Consider the following 23,935-nt stretch of genomic DNA (forward strand, 5'->3'; position numbering starts at 1 on the left):
GTTAGTCTTCAGAGGCCGAAGCCTTAGCTCCTCCAGGTGGGGTGATGTGGCCCAAGCCTGCCCCCCGAGACCTCCCCCCAAGGCCCCCACCCCGAGACCGCCCCCCCGGCCAGTCCGCTCACCCTCTCCTGGAGCTGCGTTACCGCCACGGGCTTTCTGGGAGACGCCAGGGTCTCTCCCCTCTTCTCCTTGCACATATGCTTGTCTCCCTGAAAGGAACCCAGCTTTCTTGTGGCAAATTCATATTCATTCCTCAAGGTTGATCTGAACCGCTTCTTCCTTCCATGTGAACTTGCCCGCCTGTCCCAGACAGTCCAGGGATTCCACTCGTGCCACTAAAAGAGGTTTCACGTGGATGCCAGGAGTCTCCAAGTCAGAAAGCCCGTTTGGATCCAGGCTTCATCGCTTTGCTGCTGTGACCTTGGTCTAGCTACCTAACCTCTGTGCCTGTGCCCCACTGATAACACAGGGGTATAAGGGTACCACTGGCAGGGTTAGTGTATGGTTTAAGCGAGTTAGATGAAAAGCACTCACAAGAGGGACCGGCATGGGTCACACCTCCAAATGTTAGTTATGATGCCTTGGTATTGTCGGATCACCGGGCACTCTCTCTTTTTTCTTTTGCAGTGCTACACAGCACTGTGGGGTCTTAGTTCCCCAATCGGGATTGAACCTGCACCCCTTGCATCAGAAGTGTGGAGTCTTAATCAGTAGAGCACCAGGGAAATCCCACCATGTAATTTCTGACATGCATCCCCCTGCCCCAGATTATAAACTATTTGAGGGCAGGGACCATATTTTCCTCTGTACATTCCCAGCCTAGAATAGAGCTTGGCATTCAAATGATGGTGGCATAAGGGTCAGAAGCCTGAAGACAGGAATGGGGAGCGGTTCCTCTTTCTCCAGGAAGACTGGTCAGAGCCTTCAGAGGGATGAAGGGGTGAGCGGGGGACACACCAGAAATGGGATCCCCACGGGTGGGGCAGACTGTTTACACCAGTACTGTTTACACTGCCAGTGCCTGGATACCAAGCTCCTCACAGGCATTCGATAAATACAGGCCGAATGAGAATGGGGTGTATAAAATCAAGAGTGGGACAGAAGTCAAGAAATGATTTCCCTTTTAAACATCCAAACATAAAAACTACAGAGGGCATATCCTATGCCATTTATGTATACAAGTGGCTCAAACTGAAAGAAAGGTTCAATTTGCCAATCAAGCCATCCAAGGCATCTCTGGTCAATGTGACCACAATTTTTCTATTTAAGGATCGAGAAATATTAAGGCGTGTTCTTTCCCATCTCTCTCTTCTGTGCCCTTCAGAGTCTAGAAGATATTTCCTTGTTGGAATATGAAGCCTTAAAGCATAGAAAATCAATTTGTGTATGAAACATAATTACCTAAGAAATTTTCTTAAATTCCATATTTCTTCCTTTTATTCATATATCCCACACTAGAGTCACACAAATCCAGAACATTGTTTGAAACAAGGGCCGAAACATCTACTGTGAAAATAATACTTCCTAAAAAACGATAAAAATTAAGCCTTGTCAAGTGTTTAAGATGTAAGGTTAGGATAATATCACGAAAGAGACTGGTGTTTTGCTTAAATGTGTCTTTAAAAATGCACATTTCTAAGAAATACGTTTTCAAATCTGTAAAGCATGTTCCCCATTTATTTTTTGTCGTGATTCAGAAATACAAGATATGAAAATTAGGTTACAATTCTGCCACAAAAGCTTCTAAAGTAGCAAACACAGGTTCTATTATATATCAAAATAGCCATATGCACTCATCAGTTTAAAAATGCCTTTAGAGTTGTCACCTCAAGCAACTGTAAAATATAATAGCTAGTCTCTCCTCTTCAAAAAAACAAATCTGCCATCACTGCTCTGAACTAAACAAGATTTAGTCCAGAATATGGAAGATTATGGTTAGTAGGTATTTTTCAACGCTGAGTCACTAAGAAGTTAAGGAAATGAGAAAGATACAAAACATTTTAGGTCAAAAAGTATGAATAGCTTAAGTGTCCTCAAGTAAGTTAAGACATATTTAAATTGTAATATGATATAATAAAATTAAATATGTTGATACAATTCACTTTAAAAAAATTATTATGGGACTACCTTCTTCTGAAAAGACAAAGACATACAATTCTTTGAATCAAAGCAACTATTATGAAAAAGGTTTTGTCATTTAATATTAGAAATGGTCTGTCAAATTTTTACTTCCAAGAATCAAAAATAAATGGTTTACTGGATCCAAACAGAGACTTATAATGAAACAAATCCAATTTCATGTAAAGGGGCCATCACTAACAGCATTCTTAATTTCTTCTCCTTTCAGCTGTCAAAGTTAAATTTTAAATACATAGAAAAGAACAACACTCTTGACTTTGTTTTGGCAAAAATAAATGAGAATTTTCATACCTTTTTCAATGACATAGGGTCCTTGAGCATACTTTGCAATTTCAATGGCTGAATAACATTAAACATTAAAATAAATATACTCACAAATACATTATAATAAAATAGTACAACCCAACCTAGTACAGGCAGGCACATCAGACCTGAAACTCACATAATAAGCTATTGTTGGTCACATACACGGAATCCACCTTTCAACAGAATTATGATTAAACTTCTTCTGTCACAAGTAAGACTTACCCACTTCTGAGCACAATAGAAAGTGTTGAATCAATGTGATCCTTAAAAAAAAAAAAAAGCCAATAGTTTCCCTAACAATCTGCAGTCTGATTCAGTCTTTCTCTTCTTTCCGAGCAAAAAAGAAATCAGTGTAATAAACGGTTTAATAAGAATTGAGCCAAAAAAGATAAAAAGTAGAATTTGCCTTGTAATAGTTTCACGATTTAGATGAAGCCAGGTCACTGTGTGATGCTCATTAAGTGTCTACAATCACCCATCCAAAAAAAATTTTTTTTCTTTAACATTTTGAAAAGGTAATACGGGGAATACGGGGTCTACGCTGGATATTATAAAAAAACATCTCCACAGAGTCTAGGGCAATCCCTGTCATCAAAACCGTTGGTACTTCTTCAGACAAGTGATCAGCCCATGGTGTGACATAAATAAAAACTACAGGAATCTCAAGTCAGGTTTTGCTATCAAGTGCCTTATGGCACCAAGTGTAGGAAGAAAAAAAGGAACACCTCAGTTTTCAAACCTTTTTGTTTACAAAACTGTAGACCTCTGCCATCTCTGACAGATGCTCTATTTCCATGAATCTTGTGCTATAATTCCCTGATGCTATAATTTCCACGAATCTGCTCTCATGCTCGCGCTTCATCTCAGTTGGGGCCATCTCCCTGTTGTGGAACAGGGGCTCTTAGATTTGTTCAGGTAGTAGGTGACCTGGAATGACTGAAGTCTCTCTGAGAATACCTTGAGAAATGTATATTGAAATAACTACTGTAAAATAGTTAATTTAAGAATGCACCATTTTGGACCAGACTTTAATATAGACCATCAGTAGAAGATACCCACATTCAAGAAACACTTACGAGAAAAGAATAAAATTGAGAAACACCCAGCTTTTACTTTGTATCTGTTTTCTGGGAATGAGGAAAATATAGTCATTACTCCCTTTTAGAAGCTGCCCGATATGACTCAACAGAGTTTGCAGACGATGGCTCCTAAAGGCTGAGAGATTCATGAAAACTTTATGGGTTCAACCCACCCCGATAGACTGCAATGAAGTCATCCCAAGCAACTTATATATTAAATAATAATTTCTTCTATCTCTGTCAGTGTTTGAACATGTGTTATTCTCATGTCTTTTAAAAAGACACTGTGGATTAAAGCCATTAAACATCTTACTTTGTAAAAATTAAGTCATTTGAAAGTCAAGAGTTCAAAAACTCAAGAGTAAAAAAGGTTTGTCAGTGTTCAGATCTTTAATCTCTTGTACAGCTGCTGTTCTCTTCCAAAGCAGTGGTCTTTTCTCACTAAAAGGAACTGGAATGTGGAGATGCATAAGCTCACCGCGTGTGCGAGAGCGCGGGGCTCGGCACGAGGGCGCCGCCCTCGGGTCTCAGGTCTGCAGAGCGCATCCGCTGACGGAGCGGCTCACCGGCCTCGCCGCGGATCCGCCAGTGGACAGCGGGCCGCGTCCCGGGAGCAACAGCGCGTCCAGGCCTGCGCTGTGCCAGCGACCACGGCTGGGCTTGCTTAACACGCGGTAGGAGATGTTCTCAAGGTCAGTGGAGTCATGGAAAGAATAGGGCGATCATTTCATTTCAGAAACAAGCGTCTTCAACACCGGGCAGCCCTGTCGTGCTAGTTTTTTCTTAATGAGTAAACTGAGGCTGCTGCCAGTGCCCGCCTCGAGGGCGCCTCCGCAGGAGCCCCCACCCCACCCCCCAACACCGGCAGAAAACGGAAGGGGGTACATTTTCTAACTTATTTTATAAGGAGGTGGGTCCGTAAAAGTATTGCTTCAGCTGCATATTAAAATGATTATACACCTTGGCCAGATGGACTCTACCTCTGCAGTGCAAGGAAGGTTCAACACAAACATTTATCAGTGTAAGGCACCACACGGACACAGCAAAGGGGGAAAACCCACAGGACCATCTCAGGAAAAACCCCAAGCTGAAATATGCTGTCAGCGTTGTGTTTTTGCTGTGCCACATGGCATGTGGGATCTTAGTTCCCCGACCAGGGATCGAACCTGTGCCCCTGCATTGAAAGGGCAGTCTTAACCGCTAGACCACTGGCGAAGTCCCCCTTCAGTCTTTTTTAAAAGCTACATACATGCTACGAGGAGAAAAAGGTCATACTTTCTAACTTTTTCATTTGCTTTAATAAATTCATTAATTAATTTTTAAAGTCAAGGGAAAAAACTGGTCTCTCTTTTCTTTTTTTTATAAAAATATTATAGCAGTCTAAGCAAAATTGGAAAGGAAGACATGGGAAGAATAAGAAACTACAATGGAATGGGTGAGCTTCAGGTCATTATGGCTACTGAAGAAACTGTAAACTTTTAAGCTTCTAAGGTTTTACTTCTCTTCAGAAAATATTTTAGGAGGCTCCCTTTCTCCATGAATGAAAAATGAGACGTGCCCTAAGCATTCAAGTCTAAAGAAGACAAAAAACCATTGTTTTTCCTACTGGAATATATTTATCTCCTTCGTTCCTCGGTATGGTCCTCTCCCATCCCCCACGTAGTTTTATGGGATCAAAGAGAAAGAAACCACAAGTGACCACCAGCATCAGAGTGAGTCATGGACATTATTATGCATTCATACCCCACGGCAATGTGTAAAATGCATCTGGAATAAAACACACTAAGTTAAAAAAGAGAAAAAAAGAAAAGGTCCCAGAAACCCATTTCTGGACATGATTTCTAATGGGAAAAAAAAACAGAAGAAACATTTCAATGATCATTCCGGAATCCTGCTCACATGCTGTGAGTTCCCTTACCATCACCTCTCCACCTCGGAGAATCAAGTGGTCTCCTCCGTATTTGCATAGTATTAATAATAGTCTGGAGTTGAACGGCGATCCCCTTGCTTGCAGCCAGGTTTCTGAAGATCACTGGTCCAATCTCCCAGATTAGAAAGCAAGACATAAATGTCTGCAAGCCCAAAACTGTGTCCCACTTAGCAGCAAGCTGGTAAGTTATTCAGACAGTCTTTTTCCAAGGGGTAAGAATTAGGCAGTTTTGTCTACAGTTTCCAATTTCGCCTTCTGCATCATGCAGCGACGAACGATACTGTCGAAACTTCCAAGGTAAAACAGTGCGATCGTGCGGAAGAGGCCCATGGTGACCACCTGCGAGACAGAGGCCTGTGAGCTCACACGGCGGGACGCACACCCTCCCATCCAGGGGCTTTCAGATACAGCTCTGATACACAGTCCCTAAGACGTATCTCCGATCTGCTCCAAGGATCAGGGTATATAGTGAGAGCTCTGTGATCTGCTCCAAGGATCAGGGTATATAATCAGAGCTCTGTGATCTGCTCCAAGGATCAGGATATATAGTGAGACTCTGTGATCTGCTCCAAGGATCAGGATATATAGTGAGACTCTGTGATCTGCTCCAAGGATCAGGGTATATAGTGAGAGCTCTGTGATCTGCTCCAAGGATCAGGGTATATAGTGAGAGCTCTGTGATCTGCTCCAAGGATCAGGATATATAGTGAGACTCTGTGATCTGCTCCAAAGATCAGGAAATATAGTGAAACTCTGTGATCTGCTCCAAGGATCAGGGTATATAGTGAGAGCTCTGTGATCTGCTCCAAGGATCAGGGTATATAGTGAGAGCTCTGTGATCTGCTCCAAGGATCAGGGTATATAGTGAGAGCTCTGTGATCTGCTCCAAGGATCAGGATATATAGTGAGACTCTGTGATCTGCTCCAAGGATCAGGGTATATAGTGAGAGCTCTGTGATCTGCTCCAAGATCAGGGTATATAGTGAGAGCTCTGTGATCTGCTCCAAGGATCAGGGTATATAGTGAGAGCTCTGTGATCTGCTCCAAGGATCAGGATATATAGTGAGACTCTGTGATCTGCTCCAAGGATCAGGATATATAGTGAGACTCTGTGATCTGCTCCAAGGATCAGGGTATATAGTGAGAGCTCTGTGATCTGCTCCAAGGATCAGGGTATATAGTGAGAGCTCTGTGATCTGCTCCAAGGATCAGGGTATATAGTGAGAGCTCTGTGATCTGCTCCAAGGATCAGGGTATATAGTGAGAGCTCTGTGATCTGCTCCAAGATCAGGGTATATAGTAAGAGCTTCGTATGCACCAGCTCCAAGGATCAGGGTATAGAAAGCTTTGTATGCACCAGCTCCAAGGATCAGGATATATAGTGAGAGCTTTGTACGCACCAGCAGAACAGAGACAGCAGCAGCCATCTGCTCTGTGCCGCTGGACAGCACAGGGCCTGCAGACAGGCGACGACAAATCGTCGTCCAGTTACTGAAACATATGCAACTACACGGAGAACAAAATGGAGATTCTTAGTAGCCTTAGGGTTCTCTGAGCTAGGAAAGATTCAGAGAAGCATCTCCAATATCCAGACTACAATCGAGGCTTCTTGGTTTAAGGTTTATGTACTGATTGTAAAAGGCAGTCCCTATGCCAGGCACTGACAATGACTAGTGCAAGCTGCCACCAGCTCGCTCCAGACCTGGGCAGACAACCAACTGAAAAAGAGCAATTACTGTCTCAGGGTTAAGAAAGCAATTAACCATACCCATTAATTTTTGCCCTTTCCAGTAAGGGACTCTCACTGTATCACCTGTAAATGCAACTTTTAAAAGGCAGGAAACTACAAAGAGAAACATTTTCAAAGATACAAAGCATCAAAAAATTTGCCTCCCAGGAATTCCCTGGTCCTCCAGTGGTTAGGACTCCGTGCTTTCACTGCTGAGGGCCTGGGTTCGATCCCTGGTCAGGGAACCACGACCCCACAAGCCACGCAGAAACGCCACAAGCACTGCCTCCCAAGCAGCACCTGTTTTTCAAGAAGCTACTAGAAGAGGGAAACAGCCAAAGAGAAGGGCATCAACAGAGAAAGGCAAGGCCCGGTGACACAAGGAAGCAGGGGGCCCGACACTGAGAAGAGGTGGAGGGTCCCTGGGGTGACTGCAAAGGGGGGCCGGGGTCCCCCAAGTGCCAGACTCGGGGGCGGCAGCCAGTCCTGACAGCAGGTCAGGAGGCTCCACAAGGAAGTCCTTCCAGAAGGTGAAGCTGACACAGTACCTGATATTTCTAAGAGGAGATGAACACAATCATTATGAATAATACCTAGTAAAAGGCCAGCTACCCTTTCATTTCAGGGAAGAATAAAAAAGACTGTACGAGAAAGGAGAATGGGTTGTGTGTATTACACAGCTCAGCTGTGAACAGCATTGAAAGAGCCCTAATGATGGCTACTTCAGTGCAGTCTAACCAAAATCACAGTATCACTAAAAAGGGAGAATAAGAGTTGGGGGAGGGGTAGGTGTGAGCAAGGAGAGAAGGGTAAGAAAGGGGAGCTCCGTGTGCACCCTTCAGCAGGATATCAACCTGATCCAGAACCAAGAAATCAGCTAAAAGCCTCCATGGAAGTGTCTGCTCCAGAGATAAGGAGATAAAGGTCAGAGCCCGACTGCTTCTGAGAAGGGTGAACGGGGGATATGGGATGAGGGTGTGCTGTTTTTCATATCAAGTCTCAAAAATGACCTCATTCTCTCAAGTAGGCAGAAGGATAATTTTGAAAAGTGTAAAAACCAAAGTGAAGCTGGAAAAGGCAAACTCTGGAGGACAGTGAAACCCTCAGTGGTTGCCAGGGTTTCAGAAATAGGTGGACCCAAGGGAATATTCAGAGCTTCCAGTGGCCCTAGTGGTAAAGAGCCCACCTGCCAATGCAGAAGATGTAAGAGACGTGGGTTCGGTCCCTGGGTCAGGAGGATCCCCTGGAGGAGGGCATGGCAGCCCACTCCAGCATCCTTGCTGGGATAATCCCATGGACAGAGGAGCCTGGCAGGTGACAGTCCACAGGTTCAAAAAGAGTCGATCACGACTGAAGTGACTTAGCATGCACAGTGCACTATTCAGGGCAGTGAATTATCTGTAGGACATTTTAATGCTGGATATGGGTCACTCTATAGTCGTCAGAACTCACAGGATGGATGGATGACACCATGAATAAATCCCAAGGCAAACTGTGGACTTTGGGTAGTAATAATGTATCTATACTAGCTCATTAGTTAGAGCCAGCCACACCAGCCTGCAAGACATCTGGAGGGAGTGGAGAGCAGGTCTGTGGGAATTCACTGGGTTCTACTCACATTCTCTATAAACATCTAAAAGAAATTTAGTGACTGCTCTTTTTGTTGTTGTTGGCCAAACCCCGAGGCACTCGGGGTCTCGGTTCCCTGAGCAGGGGTTGACTCTGCACGCCCCTGGGCGACAGTGGACTCAACCACTGGACGCCCCGGGGCTTCCGAGGGTCTCCCCCTGGGAGAAGCAGAGTGAGAAGGAAGCCTCTCCCTACCCGACTCACTGGGACTTTCCAGGGTGAATGAGGCTACATCGCTCTGCCATAAACCGCACCCGAGGGGCTGCCCAGCCCCCATCTCCCCTCCGTCACCTGCCTCGGTCTTTCCAGAGCAATCCCTCTGTGAAAACCCTCATCACGCGGCGCTGCACTCTCTCATCAGTCTCCTCAGTCTCTCCCACCAGACTGCAAGCCTCATGGCGTCCAGAGGCTGCAGCCTTACCTCTGATTCTCCAACAGCGGACACGGCAGCAGGCTCATCAAGGAGCAGCTAATTTTTATGTCTCTTCCGGATGAGCTGTAATTGCCGTGAGTGCAGGGACTGCATCGCACCCTTGACTTACCTCCCTGAGCTTCTGTGGTCTGACTCACTGGACAGTTTCTGGTCTGATATCCTGGGACTTTCAGGCAAGACCACCTCTAACCCCTAGAGACTCCCCAGGATTCCCAGGTGGCCCTAGTGGTAAAGAACCTGCTTCCCAGTGCAGGAGACTTAAGAGACCCATGTTTGAACCCTGGGTGGGGAAGATTCCCTGGAGAAGGAAATGGCAACCCACTCGAGTATTACTGCGTGGAGAATCCCATGGACATCCCACAGACAATCCCAGAGGAGCCTGGCTGGCTACGGCCCACAGGGACAAAGAGTTGGACATGACTGAAGCAACTTACCATGCACGCACCCCCTGAAGACAAAGATTTCCATTTTTCAATTCCAGAAGAGGACGCATTCTCAGAGGAAAACCAGATTAACACCCTAATAGCAGAGCAGACGCTTTCTCTCTACACCTGCAGCCCCACGTGGAAGACTTCTTCCCAGTCTAAATTCCTCACGTTACATCTTTAACCTGGCTTCCCTGGTGGCTCAGACGGTAAAGAATCCGCCTGCCACCCAGGAGACGTGGGTTCCATCCCTGGGTCAGGAAGATCCCCTAGGGGAGGGCATGGCGACCCACTCTAGTGTTAATGGAGAAGCCCACAGACAAAGGGACCTGGCGGGCTGTGACTTAGTGACTAAACAACTTTAAAATATTTCCTGTTTACTTCTCCCGGGTAGAGGAAGAAAAAAGCTGATACTTCAGGAACAACTCTTCACACCCTCAGGTAAAGCTGCCATGTCTCCCTTCAGCCTTTGCCCACTGAGGTTCAGTGAAAGGCCCGGCTGTCTGTCTGGGTGTCCGTCTGTCCTGAGGCTCGGGCACGGCTCACCTGCTGGAGCCCTTCCATGATGGACGTTACTGGAGCCATTCCACAGGTCAGCGATGAGAGCATGTACCCGTCGGAACCGATGGAACTGTTGAAATTTCCTTGCTGAAACAGAAAGAAAGGAAAGAGGCAGTGGTAGCATCATGGAAAGCACTCAGCTCAGCACACCAGAAAGGATGACCCGTGTCCGTCCACGTCAGGGGGAGGAACGGTCACGGGCACACGCGTGAGCTCGGGGATGAACGTGGCCGTGGCAGGCTGGGGTGGCTGGATGGAGGCTTCTCAAAATGTGGGCCACAGACTCTGAGTGTCGGGAGACCCTCCCCAAAGACAAAACCACAGTCATGCCAACACTGAGACACTAATTGCCTATTTTCACCCGTGGCACGAGCACTGATGGGAAATGCCGCTGTCTGGTTAGCACGGACCACAGTGGGGGCGCCTCCCCACTGTCCCCAACACTTACAATGGTCAGTAAACACAGGAAGAAAACAAATTGTTCAATCTCCAAGAAAAATTTTAAAGGTCAGTTTTGCTTAAAACTGCACTTGTTAAGCAGTAAAATGAATCGTTTTGTTCAATCTTGACCCTGGAGGACATCCTTTTTCTGATTTTTTTTTTTTTAATTGGAGTAATGCACTGTGAAGAAGGCTGAGCGCCGAGGAATCGACGCTTCTGAAACTGTGGTGTTGGAGGAGACTCTCGAGAGTCCCTTGGACTGCAAGGAGAGCCAACCAGTCCATTCTGAAGGAGATCAGCCCTGGGATTTCTTTGGAAGGAATGATGCTAGAGCTGAAACTCCAGTACTTTGGCCACCTCATGCGAAGAGTTGACTCATTGGAAAAGACTCTGATGCTGGGAGGGATTGGGGGCAGGAGGAGAAGGGGACGACAGAGGATGAGATGGTGGATGGCATCACCGACTCAATGGACCTGAGTCTGTCGGACAGGACTGAGCTACTGAACTGAACTGAACTGATTAATAGTTGCTTCCCGACGACAACTGCTGTGCAGCCAGCGGCTCAGTCACGCGCATGCACACCCCCTCCGCCACTGGGTCTCCTTCCCATTTAGGTCCCCACAGAAAACTCAGCCAGAAAGAGAAAAACAAGTATCGCATATTAACACATACATGTGGAATCTAGAGAAATGGTACAGATGAACGTATTTACAAAGCAGAAATAGAGACAGGTGTAGGGAACAAACTATAGACAACCGCGGGAGAAAGGAGGCGTGGGACCTACCGGGACGTCAGGACTGACGTGCGCACCCTACGGTGAGTCAACAGACCACCAACGGGGCCCACTGCACAGCACAGGAAGCGGCTCGACACTCGGGGACGCGTCTTCCTACTGTTCTGCACGACGAAGAGCCTCACACGGCGCCCCCTCGCGCTCTGCGCCGGCGGAAGGGGACGGACGCCTCGCGGGCGAGCCCTGCTCCCGCTGCGCGGGTCAGGCAGGGTCCCGCTGCTTCCGCGGACCGTGTCCACAGCAAGAACCAGGCCTGACCATCTGTGGTCATTCAGACGGGGGGATGGAAGATTCCTAGCAGGAAATGCATGGAACGACTGTCGCTTCAAGAAAAGCGGGCAGCTTTTGTAGTCCGTGTGCAAATCTGAGCCAGAATTGGGAAGAACGTGTGTCTGCCATTTTGAGGCTGTCACCTTCTCAGTTACAGAAAGACTTCTATCGTAAGATCAGCAGTGATATGAATGAATGCGATTTTGGGGGGTAACTCAGGGAATTCATATTTTCCCAAGGATGAATACATAAAGTTACAAAATCATGAATGGGTACAAAACAGTGCAAGGCAGACTGATGGGCTGTCACAGAATAGAGAACAAAGAGTTCACTGCTGCTGCTGCTGCCGCTAAGTCGCTTCAGTCATGTCCGACTCTGTGCGACCCCGTAGACGGCAGCCCACCAGGCTCCCCTGTCCCTGGGATTCTCCAGGCAAGAGGACTGAAGTGGGGTGCCATCGCCTTCTCCGGAGTTCACTGCTAGAATTTCCAATTTCACATTGCGACTAACCTTTAAGAAACCACGATTCATCTAGTTTAGGTTTTTATATTAAAAAAAGAGGAATGTCCACAATGATCTGAAAAGCCCACAGAGTCTCCCTTCCTTTTCCAGTCTTTGCACGGCCAGCCTCGCTTCGCACCCTTCATGCAGAATGATCTGACAGACGGCATGCGGGAGCAGCTACGGGGCAGCTGCTCTCAGTCAGCACAGACACTAAAGAGGCTGAGGGACGAGAAACAATGCCCCCCTTCCCCCTAAGTTTTGTTTTGAAAAATACTTTTTGTTATAAAAATGTTACAGTAAAATACACTGAATTTATCATTGTCATTTTAAATGAATAAATCCCTTTTAAATGATACAGTTTCACTTTCTGATGTAGCAAATATTGATAAGGATAAGCCATGGAACCAAAAGTTCTCTGGGGCTGTGGACAAGTTTAGGGTGGAAAGTGCTCAAGAGATGAAAGAAGCGTGAGAACCTCCAGATTAAAGGAATCCTGCCAAAATACAAAGAGCTGCTTCGAATCATTAAAAACATGGAGTGTGTTTGCTTTGACTTGAGATAAGCAGGAAAAACAAAGTCCACCCAATCCACTGGTGCCATCTTCCTACGCCTTTGAACACAATCAGGGCAAAGTCCTTCCCACGTCCGCAGATGTTTTAATAGCCTTCAAGGCTTCCTGTATTCTGCTGGGTTCGGCCTGAACATGCAACGGACGTTCCTTCAAGGCCAAGGTCCAGCCAGCCGACACTTCTCATTCGGATCATCCCCAAGTTTCCTAAATCCAATGTGGGCCTAAGGATTACATGTATGTTTATATGTCCCCTGGACATGTGTATTTTTCTGCATGTGGGTTAACAGGAACGCTGCCAAAAAGCTTGTGGCCCACACGTAGTCCTACAGAACAGTACCTGGTTTAGAGAAAGATCGTTCTGGACTCTGAATAAACTCTGGAAAGTGGAGGGCCACCGGGACGATGGCCGAGGGGGCGGGCAGCACTTTCTTGTTAGTAAACATTTGGGGAAATTATACCAGGAAGCAGGAAAGGGAAAAGAAAATCCTTAAACCAGTGCGGCAGTAAGACACCTAAAAAAATATCTAGAACTGAAAATACTGTGGCAGAGGAGGAAGATGACAACACGCCAGACACAGTCCATAACCGCTTACGCATCACAGGCAAATCTCGGTTTCCTTTCAAAGAACTAAGGCTCTCAGCCTGCTCAACCTGCTCCTGAGATTAAGAGACACAACCATGCGACTTCCCTGGTGGCCCGGTAAGAACCCGCCTGCCAGTGCAGGGGCCACAGTTTCGATCTCTGGTCCGGGACGATCCCACATGCTGCAGAGCAGCTAAGCCGGTGTGCCAACAACTGCTGAGCCCAGACTCCAGGGCCGGAGCCACAGCGACAGAAGCCAGGGCGCCTGGAGCATCCACGCTCCTCGGCAGAGAAGCTGCCGCAGTGAGACGCCTCTGCAGCACGAGGAAGAGGAGCCTCCGCTTGCCACTACCAGGGAAAGCCCCATGCACCAACTGAGACCCAGTGCAACCAAAAGTAAAATTCAAAAACAAAAAGAGATATAACGAGTTTCCAGAACTTATTAACATGGAATTAACCAGGGAAGAAAAGAACAGTCTATGATATTAGATATGATGAATTTAACGTACACACACGCACAAATGCTAGTAATTTTACATTTTGAAAAAAAACCCTGGGACAAATACCTTTTTGGAAATACAGCACTGTAACCATTCACAAGGGAACAAGGGTTTTACTTACTACAGCGTCTTTAACAATTTGTTTGGCCACTTGTTCTGGTTTGCAGACAGATGTGGTCTCTGAAATAAGACGTGTCTCTAAAGGCTAAAAAGGTGAAAAAAAAACAGACATTATCAATACCGTTACTACCCACTACATTAAAAAGTAAATAATTTTGACAGTCCTCCTCCCCTAATTTATACATAATTCTAGTTTTCTACCTTTGAACGGATTCCTATTTTTAGAACTAAGTCCATCTGGATTCCAGATCAGTTTCTACCTGGTTACTGTGTACAATTCAGCCCCTCAGTGCCCCAGTTACTCTGTGGGACAAGAGTCCTAATTCCAGTGAGAACCATCAGAGCTTCATTTAAAATATGAAAAAAAAAAAAAGACCCTGCTTTGTCTTTTTTATTTTTAAATCTTTGGAGCAACATGCAACCCATGTGCTCAAAAATTCTTCAGAAGGGAGTTTCAGTTAGAAGTTTCAAAACTTAAGCCTTAAATGGTATGAAACGATTAATTTTATTTACCATGTGGGCTTGAAAAAATAAAATAAAAACCAGAACATATTTCCTTAAGATAGAAAAGCGGAGAGCTCATAAAAGCCAAGTGTTTCTTGATGAACCTGAATTAAGAGAAAAGTCCTTTGGAAGGTGCCACCACTCTCCCGCGTCCCCAGGCCAGCACGACCGCGTGTGGCCAGACCCCGGCAGAAGTAAAGGCTCTGTGCGCCCTCTACAGGGCTCACGGAGCAAGGCTGAAGTTCATCTGCCCACAGAAGTCAGCCCAAATTCTTAGCCAAGGAAAAACAAAAAGCAATTTAACATCAAAATCAAACCTTCACGGGGAAACCACCACCTGTTGTCAGCTCTGGCTTCTACCTAGAAGACCACTTATCAAATGTTGCAAATCTGCCTAGCAGATGTCCCTTATTTTAAAACAGGGCATTCACGTTAACTTTATTTCTTTGAAATAGTAGTCATTTTAGGAAGCAGAGTCAAAAAGAAATGAATAGGGGGAAAGGCTTCTAAACCATACACATCTTTCTGAAAACATACAGCCATGGGGCGTCAGTGCCAGTTTTGATGAGGTGCAGATTCACACTTAGTGAGAATCACTACAACAGAGAAGAAGACCAGAAACGACAAGTTCCAGAGGGGAAGTTCGGACTGATCCCTTCTTCCCCACTTTGCTTGCTCAGAGAGTGCCTACTACGTGTCAAGGCAGGTTCACACGAGCAAAGCACAGAGCCTGCTTTCGGCTCGGGATGACTGACAGTCACTGTATTACTGTTTAAGTCCAGAGGCGGGAAAACACAGCGGAGAATAAGGCCAGGGCGGAGGATGGTGAGCGTCCCGCGGGAGGGACGCTAAGACACAGCACGTCAGGGGAGTCCTCTCCAGGATGACAGCCACACGGAGATGAAAAGAAGCACAGGAGGAAGATCCACTCGGACACCCAGAGAGAGGGTGGCCAGAGTGCAGCCCACACGTGGGGTCGGCCGGCAGGCGCAGGGGGCGGACGGAGCCCCGGCGCGGGAGGCCTGGAAGAGGAGAAATCGCGGAGGGCGGGTGGCCGAGGCCTAGACGGGGCCCCAAACGGCTCAAGGCCCCTGGCTTCTTCTCCCAGCATGCTGGGAGCCTGGGGAGCCGCACACGCAGAGTGCCATCAACACCAACATACGGCATTTAATTCTAACTTCAAATTAAATAAAATGAGACATTCCGTGTCTCGGTCCCACTAGCTGCATCGCAAGTGTTTAACAGCCACGATGTGACCGCATTATAGAGCTGCGGACACAGATCATTTCCACCATTCCAGAACATTTTATTAGACCATGCTGCACAAGAGTTTTTGATCTTTTGTGGTTTTGGATTGTTTTTTTTTTTTAAGTTTTGCTTTTTGGCTTTTTACTCACGAGAGGGGTTTGCACAGGGGAGTGACAAGAGCTGACCTGTCCTTTACAAGGATCACCAGCTATGCCACAAAAAAGACTCCAGCGGGGCAAGAGCCAGGAGCAGGCGGGCCAAGTTGAAGACCTTTAGAACAGTTCAGGAGAAAATATCGGTGACTCACACTGCTGGGATGGTAGTGACATCTGCAGTTTAAAAAAAAAAGTCAGACTGGGGATAGGTCCTGAGAGCAGAGCCCAGGGTGGTGTGAGAGGAGGCATCGAGGCTGGCTTCAGGGTTTCCAGCCTGAGCAGCTGTGGGAATGGTGGGCACCAGAAATGAGATGGAAAATCCTAAGCAGGAACGAGAGGGAATTAAAGTGCCGTTTTGAAATGTTACATCTGAGGCGCCCATTAGACCTCCAGGCAGAGACAATGGATTAGCAACCACTTCAAGTCCTTAAATGAAATTAAGTCCAGAGGAGAAAATATTATCAGTAAAGAGTATTATGTGTCATGCTAAGTCAGTAAGTCATGTCGGACTCTTGGTGACCCTGTGGACTGTAGCCCGCCAGGCTCCTCTGTCCATGGAATTCTCCCCCACCCAGGGATCAAACCCGTGTCTCTTGGGTCTCCTGCATCGGCAGGCCAGTTCTTACCACTGGTGTCACCAGGGAAGCCGAAGACTATTAACTTGTTAGTTAAAACTACAAGCTACACTCTCCATCAGAAAGAAAGCGCTGTATTCATTACGTCAAGCCTGAAGACTTAGCAATAACGGCCTTTGAAAACAGGGTCAAACCAGGACTTTCCTCCTGGTCCAGTGGGTAGGACTCAACGCTTCCACGGCGGGGGCCTGGGTTCAATCCCTAGTTTGGGAACTAAGATTCCCACAAACTGTGTGGCATTGCCAAAAAGTAACAAAGAAAATAGGGCTATAGCCCCCAAGATTTCAAATCAAAGTTCCAGAAAGTTCTGAGGCCTCTTGCAAGCACGTAAGTTGAAAGAAGCTCAATTTTCTGACGAAAATGCCTGCAAGCTGAAAGGCGGAAAGACAGAAAACAGGAAAAGGGGTTTCCAACGTTCAAGACTAGAAACGGGGCACAGAGAGGCATACTCACCTTGGTTTGGTTTTCTTTTGCAAACCCAGGGGTGTCTGTGTCTGGTGGGTAGGCAACTGTGACATACACATTGTAAGGCTTCACCTGCGTTTCAGAGACAACATCAGGAACTTTAGTAAAACAAGACACACTTTCGCACCCTCCCTTATCAACCCACACTGGCTGCCAGGCAGACATTCCGCATGTGGCCCTGATTTTCTCAAAAGGTAGTGAGACCAACAGGCTGGTTCTGTAGAGGAGCGGTGTGTATGTGTGCAGTCATGCTGACCCCTTGCGACCCCGTGGACTGCAGTCCTGCCAGGCTCCTCTGTCCATGGGATTCTCCAGGCAAGAGTACGGGAGGGGGTTGCCATTTCCTTCTCCAGGGGATCTTTCTGACCCAGGGATAGAACCTGTATCTCTGGTGTCTCCTGCATTGTAGGCGGGTTCTTTCCCTGCTGAGACACCAGAGAAGCCCCTACCACTGGCTGAATCAGGAAACTCTTGGCCCTGAAGATCATTTAGAAATAAAGTTAAAGAGCTCACCCGAGCCTCTATTCCAGAAATCAGCTGGCCCTGAGCTACAGAGGTTCGCTAGCCTCCTTCTAAGGTTCTTTCGCTCCCACTGACCAGGGCCTGGAAGCTGCCGTGAGGACAGCAAACGGTGCTAAAAGGAAGCCTGCTGGTCCCCAAACCCCGACCCCCACCCCGAGCACTCAGCACGGCAGCCACGGCCACGGGCAAGTCTGTCCCTCGGCCATCTGGCTGCAAAGCTGCTCTCCTTCACGGTGCTTCTCAAACTGCTGCTCTGCTCATCTCACCTACGATACAGGCTGAGACCATTCAAACCCCTCCCCTCTGCCCAGACCCGGGTGGAGAGTGACCCCATCCCGAGAGTCTGCTGGCCCAGGAGTGCCCAGCACCAGGGAGGGCTCAGGGCTCTCCTCTTCAGGAAACATGGTGCTCCTCGGGGCTTCCCCCAGGTCAGACCAGGACCACCTCACCCGCATCTAAACGCGGAAACTCCTTCCCAGCTCCTCTTCCGGCACCCCTGCCCGACCTTGAACAGGATCCCAGGCTTGGTTCCCTCTCTAACGCGTCTCCCCCCTGGAATCTCTCCACTCAGAACACACCGATGACCCCTAAGGTCGTCCTGCCGCCCGGCTGGGACACAGCGCCCCATGGACCCCTGCTGCACACCCCTGCGGCTCAGTGATGCTAAGCGGGGTGATTCAAACCTTCGGAACCTTGGCCACGACTCTGCTTGCTCCTGGCTCACTGCTGAGTCCCACGGGAACACCAAGGGGACCCAGACAGGCACTGGACCTGAGGGAGGCCCACAGGTGAGGCACGTGACACCTCGGAGCACTCTGGGGTCCTGTCTGACATCCAGCCTTTTCTCCCCGCTTCCCTTCGAGATGCACAGTCCTGGAGGCCGAGGAAGGAGCTGCAGGGGCAGGGGAGCGGAAGCCCTCAGCCGGGGAGGGGCACTAGCAAGGGACGCGGTCCCCACTGGCTGGGCCCCGGACCCCCAGGCGTGAGACACACTGGCTCAGCGTCACGGGGTGGGCAGCCCCAAGGCCCAGCTCAGGGCGGCTCCGGACTCGGCCGGGCAGGGAGGCTGACGAGCAGCAACCTCTCTTCCACTTGTTCTCACGACAGCGGCTTCAGAAAGTGCCTCCCGCGGCCTTGCCCTTCGCTGGGCACAGACAGGAGAAAACACCACTGCCATTAAAACACAGAAGTCAGTAAGCGGGAATCAGACAGCCCACCGAAGCCTGAGGCTGGCGGCTCGGACGCGGCCGCTGCAGAGACAGTGCTCCTGTCCCCCACGACGGGCCAGGACGGTGGGGCTGTAAGCTCCACGGCAGGATGTCAGAGCGGCGTTGCTCCAACTCAAGGTTATGGTTGAGCTGCCAGAAGAGCTTACCGCTTTTCAGAACAGCTTTTTCCCAGGGGTGGGGTTGGGAGAAACCAGTCCAACCCCTTTCTGAGTACTGGTATCCTCGGTATAATCCTGGAGCCAGATAATCCTCTCAGCCTATGGCTGGATACCTCCAGTGGCTACGAACTTAACCACTGTATTTATTTATTCTAATGTCTGTTTATTTATTTGGCTGTGCCAAATCTCAGGGCTTCCATGGGGACTCAGACAGTAAAGAATCCGCCTGCAATGCAGGAGCGGAGAAGGCAATGGCACCCCACTCCAGTACTCTTGCCTGGAAAATCCATGGATGGAGGAGTCTGGTAGGCTGCCGTCCGTGGGGTCGTTAAGAGTCAGACACGACTGAGTGACTTCACGTTCACTTTTCACTTTCATTCATTGGAGAAGGAAATGGCAACCCACTCCAGTGTTCTTGCCTGGAGAATCCCAGGGATGGGGGAGCCTGGTGGGCTGCCGTCTATGGGGTCACACGGAGTCGGACACGACTGAAGCGACGTAGCAGCAGCAGCAATGCAGGAGACCTGGGTTTGATCACCTGGTTGGGAAGATGCCCTGGAGAAGGGAATGGCGACTCACTCTAGTGTTCTTGCCTGCAAAATCCCATGGGCAGAGGAGCCTGGCGGGCTAGGGTCCGTGGGGTTGCAAAGAGTCGGACCCGACTGAGAGACAAGCACACTTTCCCCTACACTGGGAGCTCTGAGTCTTAGCCACTGGACCACCAGGGAAGTCCCCATTGTATTTGTTTATCCAACAAATGAAAGTGAGACAGTTAGACAGCATCACTGACTCAATGGACATGAGTCGGTGAGCAAACTCCAGGAGACCATGGAGGACAAGAGACCCTGGCGCATCGAGACAGTGGGGTCGCAAGAGCTGGACACAACTGAGCGACTGAACAACAGCAACAACCCAACAGATACTTGCTGCATTATTTCTATGCCCTCATGGAGCTTACAGGCACTGGAAACTCCTGGTTAAATAATCTGTTAAAATCTAAATAAACTAACTCTGGTTGTGGTTTAGTGACTCAGTCGTGTCCGACTCTTTGCGAACCCCTGGACTGTAGCCCACCAGGCTCTGCTGTCCATGGGATTCTCCAGGCAAGAACACTGGAGACGGTAGCCATCTCCTCCTCCAAGGGATCTTCCCGACCCAGGATCAAACCCAGGTCTCCTGTGCTGGAGGTGATGTCCTGCACTGCAGGCAGATTCTTTACCATCTGAGCCACCAGGGATCAGATCAGATCAGTCGCTCAGTCGTGTCCGACTCTTTGCAACCCCATGAATTGCAGCACACCAGGCCTCCCTGTCCATCACCAACTCCCGGAGTTCACTCAGACTCACGTCCATCGAGTCAGTGATGCCATCCAGCCATCTCATCCTCTGTCATCCCCTTCTCCTCCTGCCCCTAATCCCTCCCAGCATCAGAGTCTTTTCCAATGAGTCAACTCTTCGCATGAGGTGGCCAAAGTACTGGAGTTTCAGCTTCAGCATCATTCCTTCCAAAGAAATCCCAGGGCTGATCTCCTTCAGAATGGACTGGTTGGATCCACCAGGGAAGCCCCCCAAAATTAACACTGCACCTTGATTTAATTAACTACAGTAAGTCCCCTACATACGGATGAGCTGCGCTCTAAGCGAGTTCGCTTAAATGCAATTTGTTCCTAAGTCCCACGATGTTAGCCCAGGTACCCAACCAACACAATCGGCTATGCAGTGCTGTACTGTAATAGGTATATAATAGTTTTCAAAAATTATACATAAAAAAATAAAACACTTTAAATCTAACAGTACAGTACCTTGAAAAGTACTGAAGTGCAGTACAACAGCTGGCTTACAGGGGCTGGCACCGCGTGAACCGCAAGGAGCGTCTCTGACTGGATGGGGGAGAAGGGGCAGGAGACGGCAGAGCTGAAGGATCATCAGCAGGAGGGGACAGAGGGCCAGGGACAGCCTCGCTCACGACGTGCGGACCAGATGCACCAAAGGCACGTTTGCGTCTCTGAAAGTTCACGGCTTGAAGGTGCACGTGTAGGGGACACATCAACCCCCCGACCCCGGCAGAAAAGGAAACGAGGGTGCTGTGGCCTCACTGGTTCTTGCTAAGACAGCGCTGACCCCTCAGGACCACTTCTGCGAAAAATTTAAGCCAGGACCGCACTGATTCTCTGTTGCAGACCGTTAGCCACTGTCTGCATCTCCCTGGTCCTGCTGACCAACTCCTCTCTCCCCTCCAAGGTCTGCCTGGTCCCACCCTACCATCATTTCCTCCCTTCCACCTGGCCTCAGTCTCAGAGATGCCCGCTTACTCAGGACCCAATTCATTACCCAAACAATTTCACCTAAAGGCGCGCTGTTTCTCATCCCATCAAAGCAAAGACAAGGGCAGAGAGCAGGGAGGAGCTTTCTGGGGGTCCGGGGTGAAGACCCTGCCTCCAGTGCAAGGTCTCAGTCCCATCCCTGCTTGGGCAACTTCGATCCCTCATGTCGCGGGGCAATGAGCCCGAGCTGCAGCCACTGAGCCTGTGGGCTGCAACCAGAGAGCCCTCCACGAAGCCTGAGCTGCAGCCACTGAGCCTGTGGGCTGCAACCAGAGAGCCCTCGTGCTACAACTAAGAACCGACACAGCCAAACAAAGTAACAAACAACCATTAAAAAGAAAAGCGAGACCCGGGAGCTGGAAAAAGCACTAGAGCTGCTGACAGTAAAGCTCAGAACTTAAGCTTCAGCTTCTTTTTGAGCAGGAAAAGATGAGGGAGGGGGTGGGGGTGATCGGGAGCAGGGACGTGGAAAGCAGGGCACCTAGCTTTCTTTTATTTGGTCTTTGCTGCCGTATCTTTGGCTACTCCCACCTCAAAAGTCTGCTTTCCTAAAAGAACAACTTCTAAAATCTTTAAGTGATGTCTTTATACCTAAAAGACTGAGTTTAAAAAAGAAAGCAAAAAAATGCCAACAAAGCATTCTTCCAAATTTAGTCATTGCACATAAACCATTTCTAGATCCAACTCTAGTTTAGGGAGCAAGAGTGTGGTGGAGAAAGACTTAAGAGTTTATTAAACCAGAAACAATAATCACAGGCACTTAGAGTCTGAAGTACAGAACGTTTCATTCACAAAAAGCACAAAACCACCTTGGCCAAACAGACCAACAAGAACACGGCAGTGTAAGCTGGCAAGGAAACAACCGTGTTGGCGGAAGTTCTGCTATGAACACACTAGATTTTGATGACTGAACTTACTTCCCCTCAACTCTATTTTCCACGGTACATGTTGATTTTAGTTTTTGCTTACATGAGGACATTTTATTTTAATAGAGTCCAAATATGGAGCAAAGTTATGCCGCCTGGAAAGTCCAGACCGGCCACTTGCAGCCTGTGAATCACACATGTCACTGAGAGGCTTCAGGGACTCGCCCAAAAGGGCAGCTCCTGTCGCTTTCCTCTTATTTATTAGCATCTTCCTTCCACCCAAAAGGGAACCAGGCCACGCAGATCAGACATGTGCCCTGAGTGACTCCTGGAGTCCTTCTGCGAGACAGACTTGGGGACAGAAAGCCCTCGTACACGCCTTTCAATCCCAAAACGTGTCTTCTCCTGCTGGGTTTCTGAGACCAAAGGGAAGAGCTGAGGCAACCCTGACCTAAATCACAGACACATCACAGAGCAGGCAGGGAGCGAGAAGGCAGGGCCAAAAGGCACAGACTTTGCTACTATTTCTGTTACAAAGTCATGATGTGGCTTTGAGCAACTGGACAGAGTTTTGGAAAACTCAGTTTTATCATCTAGAAGGCTACACAAGGACATCTGCCTCATGTATTTCAGGAAACTGTTATAAAAGAAGATGGTTATTCATAGAGGGATATATCAAAGTGAAAGCTACAAAAGAAATTACTTGTGTTCTTGTTGGAAGTTTCACAGCCATATGTGCCCCACTGGCTAAGCATATGTTACAGAGACCTCTTACCAGCTAAGCATATCCAGGCCGTTGATGAAAACGGAATTTGTGGCTGATTCCTGTGGGATGAGATGGGCACAGCGTGCTGGTCCCAAAGAGGCTGGTGGGGACTCTCACTGACCCAGGACCTGTCTGTGTCACACGAGCTCATCCACCGTCAGGGCAGCATGGCACTCTGCTTGGCAGCACCCAGGGCTCTCTGGGGGCTTTCTGAATCAGAGGTCGGCCAGCTATGGCCTGAGGACCAAATCTGGCCCTTTACCTGTTTCTATGAATAAAGATTTATTGGCACACATCCGTACCTGTTTATTTAAACCACCCACAAGGCTGCTTTCCTGCTACCATAAGAGATCTGAGTAGTTGCAACAGGCACCATCTAGCCCTCAAAGGCTAAAATATTCACTCTGGTGCTTTGGGCGGTTGGGGGGAGTACCCACTCCTAATCTAAATCATGAAATGAGATCCTCAAACCACACTCTTACTATAAGAGGACTGCTGCTGCTGTTTAGTTGCTAGGTCGTGTTCAACTCTCTGCGACCCCATGGACTGCAGCCCGCCAGGCTCCTCTGTCCATGGGATTTCCCAGGCAAGCATACTGGAGTGGGCTGCCATTTCCTTCTCCATTAAGAGAAACGGCCACAATTAATTTTCTTCTGGGCTTTTCACATCATGAGGTAGTGTTTCATTTCGGTACACAGTTGACCCCTGAACAACGGGGAGGTCAAAGGCACTGACTCCCTGCGTGACCCCATTTTAAAATCCACATTTAGCCTTCCAAGGGGCTCACCACACCCACGGGGCAGCATCTGAGGACTCAACCAACCTCAGATCAGGTAGCCCTATCATCTTTATTGGAAGAAAGCCACTCACAAGTGGACCTGTGCAGTTCAAATCCATGATGTTCAAGGCCAACTACATATAGAATTAGAAAGAATTTCACCTTAGAGCACATGGTTTTGCAAAGAGCCATGCAGTGCTCTCTAAGCACCCCCGGTGGCAGCAGCACAGAGGAGGGGGAGCTGCACACGCCTGACAGGCGCCGACTGGACGC

At 48.3% G+C, this 23,935-nt stretch overlaps 1 protein-coding gene across 4 annotated transcripts in view; it reads right to left on the reverse strand.

Moving 5' to 3' along the window:
• Window positions 1-1,643: 1,643 nt before the first annotated feature.
• KDSR (3-ketodihydrosphingosine reductase) overlaps window positions 1,644-23,935 on the reverse strand; it is a 42,348-nt gene continuing 20,056 nt past the window's right edge. For 2 of the 4 annotated variants that reach the window (XM_086373719.1, XM_086373722.1), the window contains 4 exons: window positions 17,009-17,092; window positions 14,015-14,098; window positions 10,217-10,318; window positions 1,644-5,793 (listed from right to left, as the gene is read on the reverse strand). In XM_086373719.1, the coding sequence (XP_086229845.1) occupies window positions 5,674-5,793; window positions 10,217-10,318; window positions 14,015-14,098; window positions 17,009-17,092 (390 nt within the window). In that variant the 3' untranslated portion in view covers window positions 1,644-5,673. Of the gene's footprint in view, window positions 5,794-10,216; window positions 10,319-14,014; window positions 14,099-15,802; window positions 16,095-17,008; window positions 17,093-19,071; window positions 19,485-23,935 lie in introns of those variants that run through there. The other 2 variants (XM_086373720.1, XM_086373721.1) reach the window with 2 other exon arrangements.

Source organism: Bos grunniens, chromosome 24 (genome assembly GCF_055505025.1).
Source record: "Bos grunniens cultivar Pamir isolate PY7600 chromosome 24, Bosgru_T2T1.0, whole genome shotgun sequence".
In the NCBI taxonomy this organism is placed as follows: Eukaryota; Metazoa; Chordata; class Mammalia; order Artiodactyla; family Bovidae; genus Bos; species Bos grunniens.